The 20,587-nt window shown below is 44.0% G+C and overlaps 2 protein-coding genes across 6 annotated transcripts in view; one reads left to right on the top strand and one right to left on the bottom strand.

The window, feature by feature from the left end:
- Positions 1-16,048, top strand: part of aatkb (apoptosis-associated tyrosine kinase b) — a 61,044-nt gene extending 44,996 nt beyond the window's left edge. For both annotated transcript variants that reach the window (XM_072373512.1, XM_072373513.1), the window contains 11 exons: positions 3,234-3,313; positions 3,725-3,843; positions 4,265-4,352; positions 5,674-5,807; positions 6,180-6,264; positions 6,484-6,605; positions 8,065-8,214; positions 8,314-11,791; positions 12,908-13,037; positions 13,141-13,347; positions 14,694-16,048. In XM_072373512.1, the coding sequence (XP_072229613.1) occupies positions 3,234-3,313; positions 3,725-3,843; positions 4,265-4,352; positions 5,674-5,807; positions 6,180-6,264; positions 6,484-6,605; positions 8,065-8,214; positions 8,314-11,791; positions 12,908-13,037; positions 13,141-13,347; positions 14,694-14,722 (4,622 nt within the window). In that variant the 3' untranslated portion in view covers positions 14,723-16,048. The remainder of the gene's footprint in view (positions 1-3,233; positions 3,314-3,724; positions 3,844-4,264; positions 4,353-5,673; positions 5,808-6,179; positions 6,265-6,483; positions 6,606-8,064; positions 8,215-8,313; positions 11,792-12,907; positions 13,038-13,140; positions 13,348-14,693) is intronic.
- A 2,523-nt stretch (positions 16,049-18,571) lies between these two features.
- baiap2b (BAR/IMD domain containing adaptor protein 2b) overlaps positions 18,572-20,587 on the bottom strand; it is a 59,835-nt gene continuing 57,819 nt past the window's right edge. For 3 of the 4 annotated variants that reach the window (XM_072373544.1, XM_072373545.1, XM_072373546.1), the window contains one exon: positions 18,572-19,901. In XM_072373544.1, the coding sequence (XP_072229645.1) occupies positions 19,763-19,901 (139 nt within the window). In that variant the 3' untranslated portion in view covers positions 18,572-19,762. Of the gene's footprint in view, positions 19,902-20,235; positions 20,280-20,587 lie in introns of all 4 variants that reach the window. The other variant, XM_072373549.1, reaches the window with a different exon arrangement.

Below are 20,587 nucleotides of genomic sequence, written 5' to 3'. Positions count from 1 at the left end.
AGGGTGTCTCTCCATTCAAAATTCAAGTAAATGAAGCGAGTTGTTTTTATTTGGATAAAATGACAAAAAAACAGGAAAAAAATTATGAAAATAATCACGTTGGAATAATTTTGTTCATAGTTGTGCACATGAATTCAGAAAAGTATCAAAATAGGAAAAAAATTAAAGAAAATCATGTGGAAACATGTTCAAAATCCAACGTCCAAGAGAAGTTGTGAAATCCAAGGTGGTGCAGTGATGTCACCCGTGATGTCATCACATGCAAATTAGGTGATTCAATTTACCACCTTCATAAACTTTGGGTCCCACTTTTTCCTTTATCTCTAACCATTTTTAAGCTGTAGCCTTTTAAAATCTTCTAAAAATGTAAAGTTATCTATAAAAATAACTGCTTAAAGGGCTAATTAGTCAGCTGTCTGTTTGGTAAATGGCATAAAACCTTGAAGTCAGGGCTGAAAAATCTTACTCAACCTGTCAGCTTGGAAAAACAATTACCGGTGGCGTTTTGCTTATTTTTTTTCATGCATTTTTTTCATCCTGTGGTACAGGTTGTTATTGTTTGCAGCATGTAAAGACAGATCATTTCAACAATGACCAGTAAAAACTAACATTTACCAAGAGAAACCAACAAGTAGAACCGTTTAAAATCAGATGCAGATAATTAACTACGAACACAGGCAGCCGTAAGCATGACGGTGAACCTATTTACCGCTTAGAATTGTGAAAATATACTTAATTAAATCTGTTTTTACATTAGTGTAGCAACACTTTTAGTGTCCAGTTTAACTGCATTCTGGTTTTTCCTTGTTCAGGACCATGGACAGCACATTCCAGCGAGGTGATTATTCAGTCATTTAAACCTAATGTGTAACAGCGAAGTTAAGGAAAACATTTTGAACTTACCTAACTGCCAGCTTTCACCATAGCCTACAATCTGTATCCCTCTGTTTCTGTAAAAGGCTGCAATTTAGGAGAATTACAGCATCTTGTTTTCTTGGAGAGGCTCCTAGGCAGCTGTGGAGGTTTATAGCTCTGTGCTTTTCCTAGTAGGGACCTCAGGAAAAAGGTGAAAATGCTGATGGTGAAATTTCATGCCCTTATTCTCTTTTGATGTACCTCATCCTCTTGCTAAAGCACTTTGTTACAGCGTGAAGAAGGTTGCCAAATAAGTAATAATCACGCTATTTTTTTAATGTTAGTCGGAGGTTCCAGGACATCTTGGATTTCCTCCAATCTAATCATCCGTTCACCACCTCCTTGCTGCAGCTTTCAGTTAAACGAAATTTAAGATGTGCGATTTTTTTGCGATGAATAATGGTGCAGTCAGCAGTAAATTTCCTTAACTTCTATAAATCCACATGCAAGAAGGCCAGCAGCATAAAAAATCACCATCTGAGCCTTTCAGACACCAACTTGTCGCTGAATCTCTTTATCACAGTACATCCTAGCAGTAGTTTCTGAGTTTGCACCCGTTCATTTCAGCAGTTTTATTTAGGGTCACAACAAAGGTCACATCAAGGCACTTCAAACATACAGTCCATTACAATCAAATTCTTTGTAATATAATCATAATCCAATCAAATAAAGTTGATTCAATTCCAAATTAGTCCAATTCATACAAAGACTCATTTCTAAAAAGTTCATCTAAGAAACCCAACAGATGGGATTGAAAAATCAGTTTAGTTTCAATCCCCAGTGCTGAGCGTGCACAAGGTGACGGTGGGAGGAAAACGCACTTTAAACAGGAAGAAACCTCCATCAGAACCAGAACCAGGGACAAACGGTTTTCTTTCAGAATGTGTGTAATTTTCCTCCCATTGTTCTCTCGGCTTTATGAATAGCTGAGGTAAACATGAGGGTGTGGGCTGAAGCCACCGCCTGCAGCACCGAACCTCTGTTTATCCCTGTGTCATGGAACTGGTGGATAATAGCCCCAGTGTGTGCAGTAACTGGTCCTAACTGGTGCCGTGCTGCCCTATGCAGCCAGACAATGGTGGCTATTCTCTCTTTGGGCCGGAGAGAGTGTGAGTGGGTGTTAGGAATGACCAGTCTGGGGATGGGGACAGGGGAGTCCAATATGGCCTCCACACAGGGACTGGACTGTGTGGCAGTCTGGTGGGAGGAAGATAACGCCACAAAGACTGGCCTGTTTGTCGCTATATGGCAAGAATCTAAGTGTCATCGCGAGAGATGCAGTGAAAAGGATGTATGGAGAGGGGCAGAGGAGGGGGTGTTGCAGTCTGTCCGTTTCATTTGGCTGAGCGGGGACAGGTCAGGACAGGACGATCGGGCGTGTTCTGCAGGCAGGACGGACGGACGTGGGTCACCGGGGGATGCTGACAGCATCGGGGAGTTGGAGGGCAGGCAGACAGCTCGGTGCCAGAGATGGCTCGATATAGAATAACACATAAGAACAGAGTCTGTTTTGTTTGCTCGGGGGCAATGAGCAGCGTTCACTGGCATGTTGGGATGTTTCCCTTTAGAGATGGTTGACAGCAGTTGATTGGACTGAAGATGGATTCTTCAGGAGGCATTTAACAAGCTGGAAGTGGTGCGTTGTGTCATGTTACTTTGAACTTTTATATGGCATATACATAACTTATTGATGTGTGTGTGTATATATATTTTGTTGGGTTTTGTTTGTTTAAAGCTGTATCTGTGTATGGAACAGAGCTGCTTTGTTGTGGTTGGAAGAACTATCATGAGAAAAAGTGTCCAGTTTTTGTCTGTCAGCACGAATAAATCTTTTTTTTCTTATCTTGCCTGTTTCATATTTTGCCAAACAATCCAATTCTGTTAAATTTAGTTAAGTTCTGTTTATTTGTATAGGGACAATTTACAATAACATTAATTTCAGGGGACTTTATCATGTAAAAAGCCCAATTAATGGTGATCGTAGTGGGTTGTGATGCCATTTTAAATGCTTCCCATCATTTGTTTACTGTGTTTAACCCATCAGATTCCCAACATCTCCATATTATTGATCACCACTGGCAATCACTTGAGCTTGTTTGCGTGGTGAGATCCATCAAAGCAGTTGATGATCTCGCATTTATAATGTGCAACACTGCGGTATCTCACCCTAATGACCTTTTAATTAATGCAGTCAGTGTTGGATTCATACAGAGGGCCCTTAAAGGCAGCCTGGACTTACATTTCTACGACACATCGGCTGAAACTGTAACACAAGCCCAGTGTTCACTGTTTTAACAGAGTTTGTCCTTCTGTTCCAGTCCAGCACCTGAAGTCCACAGATCTGGGCCGCCACAGTCTCCTCTACCTGAAAGAGATCGGAAATGGCTGGTTCGGGAAGGTAAGTGTTCAGAATACAGTCGGTTAAAAATGTCCGACACGCTGTTACCTGTAATGTCTGAGCATGAAATTCCAGCTTGAGCCTCTTCCCTTTGATCCAGAGGCTTAATTTTATGCTGCTAAATTCTCAGATAGCCGTGATCGCAGGCAGAACCGTGTGGTACACGCTTATCCAAGTATTTAACATGTTGTCATTTTCTCTTGTTCTCCCCCCACCCCTTGTTTCTTTGATTCCAACCCATACTTTTCCCTCATGAATACACATCCGTCCTCTCCATCCTTGTGTATCTTGACTGGGTATGTCCATCTGTACGTGTTCATTCTGTGCCGTCTCTTGCATGACTGCTCCATGCTGACTGGGTTTGCTCCTGTGTGCTCCTGTAAGCATCTGTCTCTACCTGTGTTGTTTCAGGTTCTGCTGGGGGAGGTGAATTCAGGCCTAAACACCACACAGGTTGTTGTGAAGGAGCTCAAAGCCAGTAAAAGCGTGCAGGACCAGAGGCACTTCCTGGATGAAGCAAGGCCTTACCGGTACACCTTTAAAACTCTCCTCACTCGTGTTTCTTGTTTTATTTCTATCAGAGACTCACCTGATGACTCGATTTAAATACATGTCTCACAAATTCAGATTTTACATCTAGACCTTGAGATAGGCTCCCAATATATCGTGAGGGGAGAGCACTTCTTTTGCCAAGCCTTTCTGTTCAGTTTCAAAGAAACAGATTCTTTCTTTGGCTCCATTCTAGTGGAAGTTTCATGAAATTCAGCTTGGTAGGATTTGTGTAATCTTGCTTCCTCCAGTAAGTGAGAGCTGAGGAATGCTTTCAGAGCCTTAAACAGAACGTAGATGCATCTAAAAAGTAAAGTTCAGAGAGTTTTGTTTCATAATAAAAGTGGAATTCAGTGTTGAAACGTAACCAACCTAAGATCTCACGCTCTTCCTGCTCCTCAGCGCTCTCCAGCACCCGGCTCTGCTGCAGTGTCTGGCTCAGTGCACAGAGGTCACCCCCTACCTGCTGGTGATGGAGTTTTGTCCCCTGGTGAGTTTCAGACACATGACGTGACAGCAGCTTACAGCATGGAAAATAAATAAATCAATGAGTATTGTTCAGTGCTGTGCAAACATCTTGAGCCACCCTTCATTTCTTTATTTACTGCCAAGAAATAATATAACACAGAATATAAGGTTAAAAACAGAGTTTGTTCAGTTCTGAGCAGCTTTAAAGTGAATATCTGGTCTGAGCTCCTTTATTCTCCAACACAGCCTGAACCCTCTGAGACAAGCTTTCTGTCATTTCTTTAAGGAGTCTTCAGGAATAGTTCTCCAGGCTTCTTGAAGGACATCCCAAAGCTCTTCTTTGGATGTTAGCTGCCTTTTAACTGTGTTATCTTTTGTGTTTTTCATAGATGCAGCTAAAGAAATGGGAACAAATGATGTGTCTTTGTGACAGGCTGCTGGTAACAAAGTGCCTAAAGATCCAGTTTAAAATGGCTTCTTTGCTAAGTTGTCTGTTCTGTGTCGACACAACACTGGTTCATCCCTTGAGTTAGGAGCCTTTTTTCTGTCTGAATGGTTCATAGGTCAGAGTTAAGCGGCTTAACAAAGAAAAAACACATTCAGCTGAAAATGCTCAGGTACAAGGACTGAAAAAGAGTGAAAAAGCAGAAAAAGTCCAAAGAAAAATTTTGAAAGACCTTCAGACTATTGGTCAGGACCACTTTAAAAGATTAAATAAAGTCATAAAGAAATGAGGGCTGGATCAGGACTTCTGCACATTGTGCAACACAACATTTTGGCCACCAATCCTTGAAATCTTAAACATTCAGAAAGCAGTAGTCCTGTTTTAACTACATATATATGCTCAAATTTGCCTTTAATTTAAGGTCATAATTACCTGCTATAACTCACATTACACTGAGAACAATGCTGTAATGTTTGGCAGTTACATCCTTCTTGGCAGCTGCTGTAAACATTTCCAGATTTGTTTTCTGCAAACTCAGAACACTTCTTTATTCTCCAAGTGAAGCTAATTGATTTTATCTGATGAAAAGCATTTGGTCCACAGTTGCATTTCATTTTAGGATTAGACCTCTTGTAGGGAAATGGCAGCAGGAGTCGACGTGTTGCCAGTAATTTAAATGTTCTGCCAGGGAGAAGTCAGAAGAGTTTTATCGCCAGATTTCTTTGTCCATCTTCAAACTTGTTCATATAAAACCGAGGAGCTGGTGTTCTTCGTGCAGAGTTACATGACTGGAAAGGAAATGGTCATTTTCAGAGACCACAACGTGCATAAAATGAGCAAAGACCGCCCCCCAGTGGTCAGAGGTTGTAACACGCAGCTGTTTCTGGTTTCTCTCCAGGGGGATGTGAAGGGTTACCTCCGAAGCTGCAGGTCTAATGAAACCATGACCCCAGAGCCTTTGATTCTCCAGCGGATGGCCTGTGACATCGCATCAGGACTCCTGCACCTGCACAAACACAACTTCGCACACAGGTAGTCGCACGTTTCTGCTGCTAATTATCTCTCACATGTGAAAATGATCACACTGCTGCATCAGCCAACTGCTCCTCGGTTCCTTCCTGAAACAATATCCTGGTGCTGCCCGAGTGCTGCTTTTAGACTCCAGCATCAGTGATTTTGTTGCAGGCGGCGACTCCTCTTCTCCAGAGCTACAGACGGGAGTCTTCCTTTCAAATACAGCATGTTCAGGCCAAAAGAATCATCATTTCATCAGTCAGCGTTTCTGCATGAAGAGCTCTAACCCACCTTAGGATGTACGGCCCTCCCACCATCCTCGGGTGTTGTTTAGTGTGTTTGGAAATAGCGAGGACGTGTAACAGCTGTTTATCCCCGCTGTGTCATCAGTGACCTGGCCTTGAGGAACTGCTTGCTGACTGCCGAAGTCTCAGTGAAGATTGGGGATTACGGACTGGCACACGCTAAGTACAAGGTAATTTATTTTACCGCTAACATATGCAGTGGTTTTTGCTTCATTTGTGTATCGAAGCTGGAGACATTTAGGCAACATCTTCACCCCGTTTGCAGTTATTTGTCCTAAGACTTCAGAACAAGAACCGATTTCTTATCACATCAGCTGTTTCAGAAGATTACATAAAAAATCCAAAGATGGATGGGTAGTTAACAACCCCCCCCCTCTGTCTCCGATCAGGACGATTACTACCTGACGTCGGATCAGATGCATGTGCCGCTGCGCTGGATCGCTCCAGAGCTGGTGGACGAGGTTCATGGAAACCTGCTGGTGGCTGATCAGACCCAACAGAGCAACATCTGGTAGGATCAACACACCTTTGGTTTCCATACAGCTGGGTATGCACTTTGCACCAAGGGAAAATATATTATCTTAATCTTCGGTATATAAAACGAGAATCCTGCTTAGCACTGTGAGAGAAGTTTAAAGACAAAATTCTGACCTTATCAGAAATTTAGGATGACCACCTCCCAGTGTAACCACCACAGGAGCTGTAATCAGAAGGCAAAGGAGCCTCCACTCGCAGCGCTTCTGTTGATCACATTAGTTAGTTTGGTGACCATAACTAACAGAAGCTTTATCCAATCACATGCCTGCCTTTCACCAAACAGTTTCTGTAGAAATATACATCGGACACTTTCGTCTAAACTTAACCCAAAACCAAGTGCAGACCCTCAAACAGGAAGTTGATAGTGGATTAAATGTTGTTGCTTTTGCCACTGATCTCCAACTAGTAAATCAAGTAGAAATAAACAAACAAAAAATTCAGCATAATTTCTAAAAGTTTCATGCAAACATACATTAGATGCATCGATTCATTGTTGGCAACACGATCTTTTAAAAACAGACACTCAGAAACCGACAATGTGAAGCCTGTAGATCATTCTAAAACATAAGATATACATCACACACCTTCAGGTTGAGTATTTATAATTAGTTTGTTTAATGGCTGTGATTAGTTCCCATATAATAATTCAATTCAATTCAATTCAGTTTTATTTATAAAGCGCCAGATTACAACAAATGTCATCTCAAGGCACTTAAGTAATATAGTCCAATTCAAGCCAATTGGAATTCAATTCATTGTAATCATAATCCAATTAATTCATATGGAGCCAATTCAAAAATAATATCCTAGCTAAGGAAACCAACAGATTGGACCGAAACTGGTCTTCAGTCCAATCTCCCGTCCTGAGCCTGAGGGACTGTGGAAAGGAACGACTCCCTTTAACAGGAAGAAACCTCTGGCAGAACCAGAACCAGGAAGAAACCTCTGGCAGAACCAGACTGAGGAAGAAACCTTTGGCAGAACCAGAACCAGGAAGGAACCTCTGGCAGAACCAGACTCAGGAAGAAACCTCTGACAGAACCAGACTCAGGAAGAAACCTCTGACAGAACCAGAACCAGGAAGGGTGGCCATCCGCCTCGACCAGCTGGGGTTTGAGAAGACAGAAAAGAGGGAAAAGAGGGGGGAAAAACACCATAACACCATTCAAAGGATACCTGCTGGAACAGGGAAACACAAGTTAATAACCACAATAATGTCACATGGACAGAAAATCATCTGAGAAATTAAACAGGGGGAAAAAGGGAGCAAAGTGAGGAAAGGTGTGACAGATGATAAGATAATAAGACTACATATAATAATAATAACAATATTATTATTATTATTATTATTAATAACAACAACAATAATAATAATAATAATAAGACTGCAGTCTGTTAGAGTCGATGTTTCAGGTACCGTTTTATTGTCTCAGGTCTCTCGGTGTGACCATCTGGGAGCTGTTTGAGCTGGGAAACCAACCCTACAGGCACTACTCTGACAGACAAGTGCTGACGTACGCTGTGAGGGAGCAGCAGCTGCGACTGCCCAAGCCGCTGCTCAAAGTGCCGCTGGCTGAGCGCTGGTGAGTCGCACACAAACACGGGTTCTGGGAAAAAAATCCACTTATAATGTTCAGTCTGCTCGCACTATTTCCCTTTTATTCTAACTTTGGTCTCCTCAGGTATGAGGTGATGCAATTCTGCTGGCTCCAGCCTGAGCAAAGACCAAATGCAGAGGAAGTCCACTTGTTGCTCAGCTACCTGTGTGCAAAGGGGGCCAGTGAGGCAGAAGAAGACTTTGAGAGGCGCTGGAACTTGATGCGTCCCAATACCGGATTCAACAGCCACCGTGGCGCCTCGGCCACGTCTCGGGACCACCCCTCATCGACCTCCTCTTTCCCTCTACTGGAGCATTTTTCAGCTGGTGATGGCTACCACTCAGAGTCTGGAGATGACATACTAACAGTCACAGAGACGGCCCATGGCCTGAACTTTGAGTACAAGTGGGAGCAAGCCAGAGCAGATCAGCCATACAGAGCCCCCGACTCCTCTAGCACTTTGGGTCAGGCCAGCCATCATTGTCAGGAAGCATTTTACCCACCTGGGGGCATTGTTGGGGGCTGCCCCATGGAAAGCCTCAACCATGGAGTTTCTCCTTACTATCAACCAAAACACCTACATCCTCCCAGTGTGCTCCCGGTCCTCAGCGCCCACAGCCCCTCAGTAAGCAGCGAATATTACATCCGCATCGAGGAGCCGGTGGACTGTAACATTGATCCGGACTACACCATGTGCTCGTACAGCCCAGACTATCAGGGCAGCAGCGGTAGCTTCCTGACTGGGAGTGCAGACTCAGGAGAGTGCATGGCCTGCCCATCCCAGGCCAAAAGCATGGGTCCCTACTGGTCTGCAGACATCCATAAATCTGACATGTACGACTCCAATGACTCAAGCCCAGCTATCTCCCTGACTATGGAACCCCTTTTAGGGCAAGTGGCAGACAGCAGCCCCATCCGACCCTGGGAGTCAAGTCACTATGTGTCCTACAAAGACAGAGACGGGGGCTACTACTATGAGCACTCACCACCTTTAGGGATAGATCACTATCTGATTGGAGGACAGCGGTCCAGTGAGCATCATCAGGAAAGCTGGGGGTCAAGAAGCCTTCGTCAGGCTTTGGGGGAACTGGAGAACCCACTCGGTATTTCCCCGTCTGTAAACAGTCCGCCTCAACAGGCTTACAGAGATTCATACATGGACACCAGTCAGACCTGCATCTTGGGGAAGAACATGACTGGGGGCTACTATGACATGATGGGCTCTCTGAGGAAGACCATGCCCAGCCACACGAGGCACCACAGCCACTCTGTCAGCATCAACATGGAGGCCGAGGGGGCTCTCTTCATCGGACACAGGGACAGCGAGTCAGAAGAGGAAGAAGAGGACATATTTGTTGAGAGGCACACCTGTAACACTTGGCCTTCGAAACACCGCCACAGTAGCGTCGGCCACCACAGACGGGCCAGCCACAGCTGCAGGCAGGACAGCTACGCTGATTTCCACTACACAATGCCAAGTACAGACATTGAGGACTCCTGGCCAGACGAGCACAGCCTGGCCTTCCACTCTCTGCCCAAACCCATAGACTATCTCGAGCCACATCAGGCCAAAGATAACAGTGCCTGTCTCAATCTGAGTAAACATCATGCCATGGTGCCCTCAGACAACTGCAATGCCTACGTTTACCTGTGCCATGAAGGGGAGACTCAGCTGCCAGCATCTGGAGAGTGCTGCCACTCGCACTTTGTTGACCCACTCACTGGCTTGTTAGTGAGGAACAACAGCTACTGTCACGGCTACAGCAGCTACATCAGAGATAAAGCTTTCGACATACCAAGCAACGAAGAGATGATTAATCTATCACCTGCTCCAGGGGGCCCCATTGTGTCCAAACCTACCCTGAAAAAGTGTGACGACTTAGAGGAACAGTGTGTTGATCTCACAGCTGATGAAACACCGTTCAAAGAGAAAAGGGAGGAAGCAATCAAAGAAAATCTAATCATGCAAAAACCGCTGGAGCCCAGAGTAGAAGAGGTGACTCTGACGATGACTAAAGCCACTCCACCTCCTCCTGACAACATGCATGTGATGGTGACCATCACAGATCCACAGTCAGAGCTGAGCCACACCGCCGACAGCGGAGTGGACCGCGGCGACTCCACCGTAAGCCTGGTCGACATCCTCGACTGCAGCGATGAAGACGATGACATCACTGATGTAACTTCAGGTATCTTCGCTGATGAGTCCAGCGAGCTGAACGCCTCTCCGGCCTTCAAGTCGCTACAGAAGCAGGTAGGAACTCCTGATTCCATGGACTCCATGGATCTTCCATCAGCGACTGGGTCTTGCGAAGGCCTCAGCCCTGCTTCCTCCCACCCTTCCAGCTCACCTAAAGCCATGGACAGCGGCTACGATACAGAGAATAACGAGAGTCCCGAGTTTGTCCCCAAAGAGTCTCATGAACTGCGATCACAACCTCAGGGAAAGCCTACCCTTGATGCAAGTCTGGAGGAAGATGAGGATGAGGATAAAGTGGAGTCCACAAGTGGTGAAGATTCAACATTAGAAGCCTCACAAACAGATGACCACAGTCTTTTACCACTAAGTGATAAGACTCCATACAGAGACTCTGCCTACTTTTCAGACTATGAAAATGAAAAGCAAAGTCGGGATGAGGAGGAAGAAGAACTCCAAATGAAGGCAACAGATGAACAAAATGATGGAAAGGAACAGCACAGTGGAGAAAAAAAGGCAGAGAAAAGGAAGAATGAAGAAGAGGAAGAACTGGAGGATGCTGTAGCGAGCAAAGACTTAAAACTTGAAGAAGAACATGTTCTAAAAGACGAAGCAGAATCCAGTTTTCCTGCAGAGATGGTGGAAGACTTATCAGAGGAACGGTGCCAAGATGAGGCACCTTCAGAGCCCCCCGACACCGCCTCCATAACAGAGGGGGTACTGGATGAATGGCCATCCCAAGAAGAGCGCTCATCTATGGGGGACTGGGCAGCTGAGGTGGTGGGGGCCATGGAGGAAGCCCTTGGCGCCCTAAACAGTGATTGTGCCTCCAATTTCAAGGTAGATGAGGAGGAAACGGAGGATGTAGAAGATGCTGTTCGAGCTTCAGAAACAACAGAAGAGACGGTGATTAAAGGCATCGAAAACAAGCCATCAGGGATATCCAGCGACATCCCACACAACTTACCCAAAGACGAGGTGGCCTTGCAGCACACAGCAAACACCAGACGCTTCTCTTCCTCATCACCTCCACCACCATCCACCCCTCCACCCTCGCTTCCTGCAACAGAAGGCAGAGCATCCCCGGCTGACGGCGAGGAGGCCGACGAGGAGGATGGCGACACCGACAGCGACGAGTCGGACGAGGACCTGCGGACCTACAGCGTGGAGCAGAGCGGGGGGGAGGAGAGCGAGGACGAGTCCCACCCGGTGCCCATCGTGATAAGCGACGACAGCGAGGCCCATAAGCTGCGAAGCCTCCTGAAGATGCCGACCACGCTGACCGCTGAGTGCCCGGAGGAGCTGGAACACAAGAAGAAGACCGTGTCCTTCTTTGATGATGTCACCGTCTTTCTGTTTGATCAGGTGAGGGCAAAGGTGGAATATTCTAGCTGTTTCATAAACGTCATGGGTTTAAAGTAAGGTCCTTAAGGCCTTAGAAGAGTCCGACCACATGGACACTCAGCTGTGATGTGGGTCTGCAGCTCTGAAACTATGAATATTCTACTAAAATCACTTCAGATACTTTGTCTATTTCAATTGGATCACATTGTAGAAAGTGCTCCCACTCTCCTGTCCTCATATTTATGAATGACTGGATGATATATCGTTATAAAAGCTGCGGTTGCAAGGAATTGTGGGACAGAATTATCCAATTTCTCTCATGAAAGACGGCCCAGTGTTTCATCTGCTAAAGGAGATCATTAACAGCTCCTACTTTAGCTGCTACTTCAGTGCTTTTGGGTCGTTTCGTTCAGTTATGAAGGTTCCTCAGCAGAATCTCACTATTCGACCGTAGCATATAGTCTACTTTGAACAGAGTCGAGTCCTTTCCTTTTAAAATCCCAAACAGCAGAGTAAATAAAGACTTACAAGGTGAATAGACACATTACTCAGAGTAAGTGTTAATTAGCAGTCCCAGCAGCAAGGCAAAGTATCTCTGTTGGATTTGTTATTACCATCAATTTCTATTGATTTTTCTTCTCTGAGCCCAACCTGCAGGACGCTCATCTCAGAAACAGCTTGGGTAGACACATTTTTCTCGAAAGTTTTAGTTAAACTCTTCATGAGAAACCACTGGACCAATCATCCTGATTCTTGAGAGCCTTAATTTTGTAGGTTAAGTCCAATCCGCTGAGGTTCCCCAACTTGATCTTAAATGATCCCTCAGAGTTGGTGCTAAAAGGTGTTGGTTAGATTATAAGATTATAAATAACTGAATGGATAGAAAGTAGTTGGTAAGATCTACGGTTCATTGATCCATAACATTTGGAAATGGATGATTGAAGATCACAGTCACTGTAGACACGAAGGTGGTTAAACTTTCACACACCTGCCATGGCCAGTCGGACCACATCTGGATATATTTCTCTCAGATGTTTTGCTAGTCAAACCTTTGCTAAGATGCTCCTGCTTTAAGGTGTTTTCTGCCAGTAATTTCAGCTCTGAATGACTCTCTTCTTCTATGATGATTACCACCAGGAGAGCCCAACTAAAGAGCTCGCTGACCACGGCTTCCCTTTGGGGACAGAGGGTCAGAGCTCGGGGAGAAAATCCCAGGAGAGGCTTAACGCCTCTGATGACTCTTCAGATGGGAACGTCTCAGAGGAGAGTGAGTCCATGTTTAATGTTAAATTTAACACAGTTAAATTAGATCGCATCTAAAACGCGGTCAGTGAGCAGATAAGAAGCCATTACTCACCGTCTTCTCTCAGGTGCAGCGTTCGAGTGGGAGGATGACTTTCCCCTCCTCCCTCTGCCAACATCTTCGTCTGCAGCCGACTCCCCTGCAGCCCGCTCCGTCACCAAAGCCCCGGAGCCCAAACCGGCCGTGCAGTACTCCCGCTTCACCGTGTCTCCATCCAGCGTTTCCCGGTTCTCCATCACCCACATCTCCGACTCTGATATGGACTCAGCAGGAGGTTGGTTATTTTAATAAACGAATAATGACAGTGACTGAATAACCGAGCTCGACCAGCTCTCATCACGGCTGCCACTTAGATACTCCCAGGTAATTTAACTGAGAAGGGAACCAACATAAGCAGAAATACCTGAGATTGGGGGTGGGTAATATGACGATATTAAATCGGGAACGATTGCAACGTGAAGACGATCCGTAACGATCTGTCAAACTGCAGAGATCGTGGGATCGTCTCGGGCACATTCTATAAATTGCAGTTCTATGCTGATGCACCGACGCACCAGACGTGTTACGTCATCAACCTGACCGACCAATCACAGCGAATTACGGGCAGTGACGCGCTTTCTTACCCGCCCCCTTGTTTGTGTAGTAGCAGTAGCAGCATATAGAGCTGTGGCTGAAAGCCAAACAGAGGAGTTGGTCGCTAAAAAAATCCACCTCCATTATATGGAATTGGTTTGGATTTTCTGCAACTGATCAAGTGCAAACAAATGTAATTTGCAAAGTTTGCACAGAAACGGTTCGCACGTAGGGTGGCAACACGACTAACCTGTTCAAACACTTGAAGAGGAAGCATCCCAAACAGTATGCTGAGAGCCAAACAGCGAGGGGCCCGGCGGCACCTTAGGGGAGGCAGCAGCTAGCGTAAGCAGCAGCTAGCGTAGGCAGCAGCTAGCGCAGGCAGCAGCTAGCGTAGGCAGCAGCTAATGTAAGCAGCAGCTAGCGGAGGCAGCAGCTAGCGTAAGCGGCAGCTAGCATAGGCGGCAGCTAGCGTAAGCGGCAGCTAGCGTAGGCAGCAGCTAGCGTAAGCGGCAGCTAGCTAAGACCAAAACAGACACATTAACACAGGAATTTGACAAAGACACTCCTATGACAGGTCAAGCAAGCGATAGAAAGAGGTAACAGAAGCAGTTACCTTTTATCTTTATGGTACCGTTTCAAACGCCTGCTTCAGGTAGTTGACCCGCGGTACGAGCTGCCCGGCCGAAAATACTCCTGCAACACTGTCTGTTTTCCATTTTTCAATTTAAGATTGGGATAAAACCAAATCGTGATTTTATTTTTAAGAAATCGTGATGTGATGTTTTTGCCATATCGCCCACCCCCACCTGAGATATACAGTGAGTCCTCGTAAGTGAGAGTTCTTGCTGACAGCTTGATTTATTTTCGTTGATCAGGTGTCAAAAGGTTCATTTAATTTAGTGTTACTTGATCTCAGTCTGGAAATCTGGAGTTACTGAAACTGAACACATTTCCAATTTTTTTTTACAAATCTCCAAACCTTTATGGGGGATGGGGGTGACACTGATGTGCATTAATTTCTTCTGCCTTGTGTCTCTTTTGTAGGAAGCAGTGAAGACGGAGAAAAAGAGTAACGGCTGTGGACATGTTCTGCCTCTCTGGGCCTACTTTAGCATGACTTCAGATATATTTCAGCGTCAGGTTTCAGAACACAAGACAGTGCCTCTTACCGCCTGAAGACACTTTTGAAAGCTCCGTCCTACCACAGCGTAGGACTGGCCTAAAGAGTTTAGAATCCTGAACAGAGAATGATTAATATATGAAAATGTCCAGATTAATATTTACTGTATAAACATTCATTTATGGAACCAGGGGAGAGCTGTATGTTGGACATATTTTTCTGGATCAAAGAGACTAAGTGGAAGGACAGACCCTTGAAAAGCATCACATTTTCAGCCTCTTTAACTTTTCATTCATAGCTGGGAGTGTTCATAGGAGCGTGGGAATCTCTCATCTTACAGAAACAAGACGATTAAACCGCCACCGAGTAAAAAAACAGGTCAACTTTCTGGCTTTTCAACAAAGGATCAGCACTTTGAACAAGACTGTAAAGCTCCACAGACTTTGTACTTTTTAGGAAATGTTTTACTTGTATTAATGAACATGACGAATCCTTAAGGTATCACAAGTAATATAAGGTTAATATTTGGTTGGTTCAGAGACTAAGGACACGCTCGTGTGACAGAAGGAAGCAAAGCGACTGTTAGTGGCCGTCTGCTTACAGAACGGTTCCTTTTGTTGAGGAAGCAGCTGGTCAAACCTCAACAACCCAATAATTTGTGACTTCTCTTCGTTTATGACCACTACTGTACTGTTTCACAACTTACTGCTATTGCAACAAACCCCTATTTACTCTAAGAATCAACAACATCGTCACTAGAATGAAATTAAGTAAGTCATTCTTTAAAAGAAGCAATGCATGGTTTCAGGTAACTAGAACACACTATTTTTGTAAGGCCACAACGAGCAGAAGGCATCGATGCATCTCTCAAGGATTTGAATATTGCACATGTTCTGCCTGACATGAGAAATGGTTATTAGACATAATAGGATTGTTGTTTTGGTTGATCCTGACAAAGGTACTTCATCACATTGATGCAAAGATCTTGTAAATCCACAAATGCCAGAAAGTTGTAATTCTCACTGATTTGCATCAAGATCCACGACTACAGATAGAAAAAGCTCTCATAATACTTTGTTCTTCTTTCCTTTTTGTCAGTATGTCATTGTTGCCTTACCCTACAGGTAAATGGGTGGAACTGCATACTGACAACAGTGTTATGAGCCTGTTGTGTTGTATGTAGAGGTTTGAGCAAATGTGCTTCAGTGTTTGAAAATCAGCTCATTAAAGCAGAACTTGGTCACTTGAATAAAAATCACTTCATCGCCTTTGCTGAATCCCAATTAGTCACAGATCCATGTGTTACTATGAGACCGGAGACTTGTTATGTCTAATAATCCCACGTGCCTGAGTGAAATCAGCCAATTGGAGCCAGGAGACATGCTGTCAATCAAACCTGATCTCACAACAGAACAGAAACTAGTTGGGAAATGTTGAAAAATGTCACAAATAAACATAATTGTACATTTTCTTTTAGTCTTAACTACACAAATAAAGCTTAAGTTTAGTTTTATTAGCATGTCGACCTCCTATCTCCATACAACACTTACATGGAGATTCTGGTTCGAGCCTCATCCTTCATAATGTTTCCAACAGTAACTACTTCCTCCAACTCGTGATTCCCAACTTTTCAGAATAAAAGTCCATAATTTAAAAAAAAATATTCAAAAGTGTTATTAGTTACAAAAATCAAAGTGGTTACAGCTGACAGATGCGTCACAATTCCTGTCACATCAGGTGAAAGCTGCCCAACAGAAAGGGATCCGTTACCAATGTTTTACCCACTGAGCAGGTTTACATCCAGCTGTGCCATTTAGACCAAAACCAGACTTTTATGTGAACAAGTTTGAGCGAAATCGACACGAAATCAGAAACTGTGGCTGAAAACTCGAGGTCATTTAAAGCATTTACAGGCTGTCGCTCTGCTCTAACAAACCCCTGATTTTATTACCACAGCCTCATCTGACAAACACCATTCAAGTGGCTTACAGACAACGTCTGTGCAGTGAATTCAGCTGAACTTACATGCAACACAGAAAGAAGCAGCAGGATGTGGCGCTAAAGCACAGCAGTTGTTCAAATTTTCAAGCTTTTTCCTCAAAGTTACCAAGTTTTGCTTTAAACATCAAGTGTTTCTCTGTTTCTGTACCTTTTTACCTGTTTGTAATGGTGAGTTCAGACCAGATTCCGACTGAATGTCCATCATGTGTGACTCACTCAAGGCAGCAGGAGTGTCCCCGCAGCTTTAAGGCTGCGTTCAGACAAATCCTACTCTTTATGACCGTGTCTTTTATTTTTTTTACTGTTTGGGAACTTCAGTATGAGGCGATAAACCGGATACAGATCAGAATTTTTGCAATGCGACCTCAGTCTGAACGGTCAAATTGGAATTCATGCAACTTCTGCGGCACTCTGGATCGACATTTGTCATAATTCTGCGCAGGTGGACCCTTTGAAACATGACGAGAGCACAGATGTTAGCCCGTGGAAGACCAGCGAGGTGCTGGACTGAAACTTTTATGTACTGGAAGTAGGTTTATCGAGTGTGTAAACAGACACCAGCATCTCCATGTAACTGACTTCTTTGTTTTTGGCTCAGTATGATCAAACATTCACATTAGAATAATATGAACAGGCCAGCAAAAGATCGGACCTAAGTAGTAAATTGAAATGGGTCCGAACCTGGTCCAGCTTACGTCTCAAATGACGGATGTTGAATCGTAGAACTCCATAAGCCCAAAGACAACTAGAATCTATTCTTCCTCAATTACTGATATCAGAATCAATAAGCTGTCATTGCAAAGTGTGACGTGAACTGTTCACTGAAGTTTAAAGACTTCTCGTGTTCCATCACGCTGTCCAATGTGCAGACACGTCTGTGCCCGTCCGACAGTTTCATTCGACCTGAACGCACCGTGAGGTCATGACGCCACGGCTCTGACTCGCTGTATATCGGCTGCTTCAGCATCAGCTGAACTGTTGAAACTTTTCCAAATTTAAAAGAAGAAATGTTCAGCTGTGTTCTGGTATAAATAAAACCAATCTGATCCACACACTGAAACCGTAATATCGATAATTCAAACCACGTTGAGCCGCAGTTTTAAAGCAGGACCCATGAGTTTGAGCTGCCTGCTCAGACAGCTGAAGATGTCATGATCATGACGTGTTAAAATGCCGTTTCTGTGTATAAATGAGGAAGTGACGCTTTGATGACTTGTTTCAAATCTCCTGAGCTGTGAAAAAGAGGCATTCTGCTTTTAAAAATCGACATGTAGTGTCTCCTAAGTGTTCGTTTGGCTTTAATATCCTGTAACAGTTTAGCATAGAAACATCTTGATGGCTGTCCGTAATATTTTTGTATCGCGACAAAAATACTTTAAAAAGAGTATTGATGTACTGTACCTGTGAGGGAGGGAAGGTTAAAAATAGAAATATCTCTTATTGTTGCCAAAGAGATGTGGTGTTGTGTTCCAGGGGTAAGTACAGATGGTGTTTTTACCCCCGAAGTGAAGCCCGAGAAGAGGAGCGTGGCAGCAGTTTTGGCCTTGAACTCATCATACATTTGTGCAGAAGGTTTGGGATACGGTCAGTAATGTGTGCGCCCACAGCATTATTTTCTGTACCTTCTATCAGATATAAATAAACTGGTTTACACATCTCCCAACGTCCTTTGGCCATTTGTCGATGTTTGAGGGAAGATTTCGTTCACAGGAGAACCGGATCTGGTGTGAATTACGGGTTTGAAAATGAGCAGTGCGTCATTAAAACCAGTTCCAGCACAACAACACAGCAGACTCTGGTTAAGTACTTGATTTATTGTCCAAAACATTGCATTTGCCATCAAAGAATTACACACTTGTGCAACTTGTTCTGAAGTAAGTCACGTTACATCGACACAGGTTTCATCAGACTGGATATTTCTGGGTTTCAGCAGATTTTTTGGGGGATTCTTTCTTGGTTTTGAGTAGAAATAAGTGACTTAAAGAGTAATCCTACACAGTTCAGCCTTTAAATGTCAGCAGTTCTCATCGTACCACTGGATATCTGAATGTCTGAATGCAGTTCTGGATCAAACCTATGAGCATTAGTCAGTTTTGCATATCTGAAAATAGAAGGAAATTCAGTAGCTAAAGAGCCTTTTAAACACATAACTGAATGAAGATGCTCAGTTTGAACGGTTAGATTAGTCCGATTGTCTGCAACCAAACTTAATATCATGCAGAAGAGCAGCAGAAGAACTGATTTGTACTTGTAATTTGATCTGAGCCTTCAGATTAGATTAAAACTGTTTTCTCACCTTTGAACATGTTAACGATAGTAATAAAATGCATAATAAAATGCAAGCTCCACAAATCTCTTCATGAAGTTTGATGAAATCTGTTGGTTTCTGCACAATCCTGCTTAAGATGATTCATCATCCAAATGACCCGTCTGAGCTCTGAACCCATGTCAATGTAACCATGACTACCGTCTCCCTGCATCACAGCTTTCTTAAACACGATTTAAAACAATATAAAATCAGTTTTTTCTTCCTTTTCATTGTGTTACTGAATTCATTCGCTGCTGAAAATGTTGCTTTAAGATCTTTAAGAACTAAATTGTACAAAGAACGGTGATAAATCAAAGGAATCTGCTGCAGGTTATTAATGTGGGTTAATCAAAGAATAAAAGATTTCCTGTGAGGAAACGACTGATTGAACATACAGAACTATGAACAGCGTGCCCATCGCTGCACAAATCCACAGATTTTCATCATTTCAAACTGTTCTCTCGACTTTTCCCTCATGCATGGAAAACAATCACTCCTCTGGACTCGGATGTGCATATAAATCAGTTCTAGCTGTTATTTTTATGACATCTCTCAGCTAATATCATTTTCTGTTAATGGAGGACTTCATTGACTGGTCATTTGGAATCGAAAGGCTGTGATTTAAACAGCAGAAGATGCAGCTGTGCACCAGTGATTTGCAGGTGGACTAAAAAGAAAGAGCACTCAGAAGTCCACCGAAGTGGTCGAAGCCTTCTCCAAGGAGTCATAGTGAGCTTCATCCAGCTGGTCCTCAACTTCCTCCTCATCGTCAGAAAGGGGCGGTTTGGCTGGAGCCTCCACGACCGGCTCGCCGGGTACATGTCTGAGGAGGAGGAGAGGAAGTTATCCATTTATTCATTAAATCAGGTAACAGGTCAAAATATGCATTTAACTGTAAATGTCAGAAGATGCAAAACAGAGCAGAAGATGGTGAAGTTTCTCAGAAACACAGCAGATTATCTCAGATCGCATGCAAAATACAGGTGAAGAAGAGAAGCTGAGCATGCCGAGGTCAGCAGTCACGTCACAGTAAAACAACAAACAAGCAGTGATGGAAATAACCCAAGAGCCACTCCACAACTCCCAAAGCCAGTCACCATAAAAAGGAGGCGAGTTTGCATGAAGACGCTGAAGATCCAAGTTTTGCTTTGACTTACGATGAGATTCGGTGGCTCAAAAGCGGGCGAAATCAGGCCCTGTGCTGAAAGCAGAGAGTCCTCAGGAGTCAACATTCAGGCTCAAACATAAAGTGACTTTCATAGAACACAAGGTAACAATCACTAACATGTTCTACACAGTGTGGAGATCTTCATTAAAGGAAGAAACAAGATCATGACTGAGGCGACCGGGAGCCGCTTAGATGGAAATAAGTGGAGTTGTTCAACTTTTAGCTGCTGCACCACATTTACTGCGTGCAACGCTAAAGTTCACGGGTTGCATCACCGATTCAAACACATGACCTTAAGGTAGAGAGTCGTCATGTTCAGATTCTCCACAAAGTACAGTTTG

The sequence above is a fragment of the Leuresthes tenuis genome, unplaced genomic scaffold (genome assembly GCF_036924035.1).
Source record: "Leuresthes tenuis unplaced genomic scaffold, fLeuTen1.0.hap1 SCAF_20, whole genome shotgun sequence".
In the NCBI taxonomy this organism is placed as follows: domain Eukaryota; kingdom Metazoa; phylum Chordata; class Actinopteri; order Atheriniformes; family Atherinopsidae; genus Leuresthes; species Leuresthes tenuis.
This window is presented reverse-complemented; position numbering and strand designations above follow the sequence as displayed.